This window comes from Plectropomus leopardus, unplaced genomic scaffold, assembly GCF_008729295.1.
Source record: "Plectropomus leopardus isolate mb unplaced genomic scaffold, YSFRI_Pleo_2.0 unplaced_scaffold29297, whole genome shotgun sequence".
Taxonomy (NCBI): domain Eukaryota; kingdom Metazoa; phylum Chordata; class Actinopteri; order Perciformes; family Serranidae; genus Plectropomus; species Plectropomus leopardus.
The window spans coordinates 1-3,016 of NW_024631931.1; the positions used below are offsets into that span (position 1 = coordinate 1).

A 3,016-nucleotide genomic window follows, 5' to 3' on the forward strand; every position below is an offset into this window, starting at 1 on the left:
ATTAACTTCTTTCTTGTTTAACTGATTTTAAACAGGCATTTTGAGTTTAAGATGGTCCTTGTGAGAACATTGTTGGTACCATTTCACTGTGGCTATTTATTTACTGTGTCCTTCCACATTAACTCACAGAAGTTATATCAGTAATTTTTCAGTTCAAGCGTGTTTTTGGGCAGTCTGCTAGTTGGAGGTTGCATTGTTGAAGCACTGGATATCGGTTAGCGAACTGAGATTGACTATTAAGTTTTATTGGCCCAATCGACATAATTGTGGTCTTAACAGTGAGGAAATAAATCTGTGTTTATATGTACAGTGCGGTTTTCAAGGCATTGCAGACATAGTTAACTGTGAGACTGGACATCATTTGAACTATCAGTGTATTTTTTCTCTCTCTGTGTTTCAAATAAGTGCAGTGATGATGGCCTATATTCTGCTTTAGAGTCTTTGCTTTCGCTGATTTTCTCATCTGGTGATTGGGTAAATTTTTAAAAAGTCATAATTCCAACAAACAACATGACTGCCACATAAACTTATCAAAACTTGCAATGCATCACATGTTAGTGGGGATTTGTGTTGCAGTTTTCTTTGTTTTCTGCTGGCAAATAGCACTGAGTCATAGGAGCTCATGCCTTGGTGGTCAGTGAGACACAACATGACAATTGTTTAGTAAAGAAAAGTGTGGATCACTGAATTGCACCAGTGTTGTCCTATTATCATATTATTTTAGTGCAAATGTTTTTTATAAATTGTGAAGTTATGTTACACCAATATGCCATGCATTTGGAGAATTTCATCAACGATGTACCCAGCAGCATTGCCTATTACCAGCTTTTTTTTTCATGGGAAATTAACATGCATTGGGTGTGATCATGGATAATGTTTTTGTTGTGTTTTAGTTTATTAAAAAGATCTGCTTGGTAATGTTAAAATGATTCCTAGATTTTTTTTTATCAAGTAAATTTTAACGCAGTACAATAGCACATGCAAGTTTTAGTTGCAATATTTGATTCTGGTATTTTTGATGAGCTATACCAATATATGTTTCGTCAAACTTCAACTTTTATCTAACACATTTTCCTACTTCATAAGTTAAAAATACATTGAATACTGAGTATTTCAGCACTTTTAAACAATATTTCCACCGCAGAAATATTGGGTCTATCTGTCTCTGTCTTTATATTTAATGACTTCTGGGCCACTTATTTGTCTCTGTCTGTGATGCTCAGTTGAGTCATGCTGGTCTCTAATCTTGAAGTCTGTTGAGAAAATAGTTGATACTTATAGGGAATGGTGTGCTCTGTGTGTCATTGTTACTGTAGCTTACTTTAATTATTTTTGGCTTATGGTTTCATTTTTTCTGTTGCATTTTTAAGTGGAGCTGCGATGCAAGAATTATGTCATCTGTGAACTGAATTGCTATGGATGGTTATTTTTTTCCAGTCCAGAAGAAAATTTTGCAATTATTACTGTGGAATACAGTGTATTTTGCAGTTTATGTTAATGGGGGCAGTGTTTTACAGACAGCGTGTGAGGGACGCAGCTCTGGAAATTATTGGCGGTATTGACGACATTCAATACAAAACACTGACGTCTTAAGAGAAAAAGACATCTCAGCAGTTACATGGTCCTTTTAGAAAGTATATGTAGCTGATACATAATATGGCAGTGTCGTTAATAAACACGAAATGGCTGAATAACAATAGTTTTGTCCTGCTGTAGTCAGTGAAGTTGTCACTGTTTTAGTTTGCAGTGCTATAACTGATTGAAACTCTTGGTGTCACTGTGCACCAACAAAGGCCGAATATGCCTGCAGCTTCATCTTCAATTTTTCACCATTACACATCGTTATTGTGGTGCAGCGCGGGGTTAAAGGACGAAAGGCCAGCCGTATCTGATCACTTTTGATATATGTGGACAGAGAAAGATGTACGCCTGGTTGATCATGGGAGATTCAGTGCACCGAGGATTTTCTCCGAATCGCTGTTGTGTTGTTTTTCTTTTCATCAGCCTGCATTTCGCGTATGGAGATGTGAGCTACTCTATCGCAGAGGAGATGAAACGCGGGTCTGTGATCGGAAATATAGCCAAAGATCTGGGCCTCGGGATTGTCTCACTTTCCTCCCGTAAAGCTCGCATTGACACGGACGGGAATGATAAGCGGTATTGTGATATTAATCTGAGCACCGGAGATTTGATTGTTTCTGACAGGATCGACAGGGAGGGCCTTTGTGGTAAGAAGGCGACTTGTGTTTTAAAAGAGGAGCTTGTTTTGGAAAACCCTTTAGAGCTTCATCGCGTCAGTATTCATGTGCAAGATATAAACGACAACGCCCCACAGTTTAGTGAAAGCATGATTACATTTGAGATACGAGAATCTGCAGTTAAAGGAGCGAGATTCTTACTCACTGAAGCCCATGATGCAGATATCGGTACAAATACTGTACAGCGCTACAGTTTAGAACATAATGAGCATTTCACTATTAATGTAGATACAGAGGGTGGGCGGAAACACTCCGAGCTGGTTTTGGTAAAAGAATTGGACCGTGAGCAGGAGAAAGAGCTAAAATTAGTGCTTACAGCTTTAGATGGTGGTTCTCCACAGAGATCGGGTACTGCGATAATACATGTCACTGTGCTGGATGCTAATGATAACGCCCCAGTGTTTAGCCAGGCCGTTTATAAAGCCAGTCTACCTGAAAACTCTCCTCCAGATACAGTGGTTGTTACAGTGAGCGCCACTGATGCAGACGCGGGACCCAATGGAGATATCACGTACAATTTTGATCACGTATCCGATGAGCATGTTTCTTTATTCTCACTTGATCATAAAACGGGAGAGATACGGGTAGTCGGCTCTATTGATTATGAGACAGAGTCCTCCATTGAACTACGAATAAGAGCAAAAGACGGACCAGGTCTTACCTCGTATTGTACAGTAATTCTAGATATAACAGATGTTAATGACAACCCACCTGCTATCACTTTGAAATCACTGTCTAACCCCATACCCGAGAACGTG

At 39.1% G+C, this 3,016-nt stretch overlaps 1 protein-coding gene across 1 annotated transcript; it reads left to right on the top strand.

Annotated features, from left to right (window-relative positions):
* Positions 1–1,921: 1,921 nt before the first annotated feature.
* LOC121938375 (protocadherin beta-16-like) lies at positions 1,922–3,013 on the top strand (the record flags this gene model as incomplete). Its single annotated transcript, XM_042481631.1, has 1 exon — positions 1,922–3,013. A coding segment is annotated over exon 1 (1,092 nt), but the record flags the coding sequence as incomplete, so codon positions are not given.
* Positions 3,014–3,016: the final 3 nt, after the last annotated feature.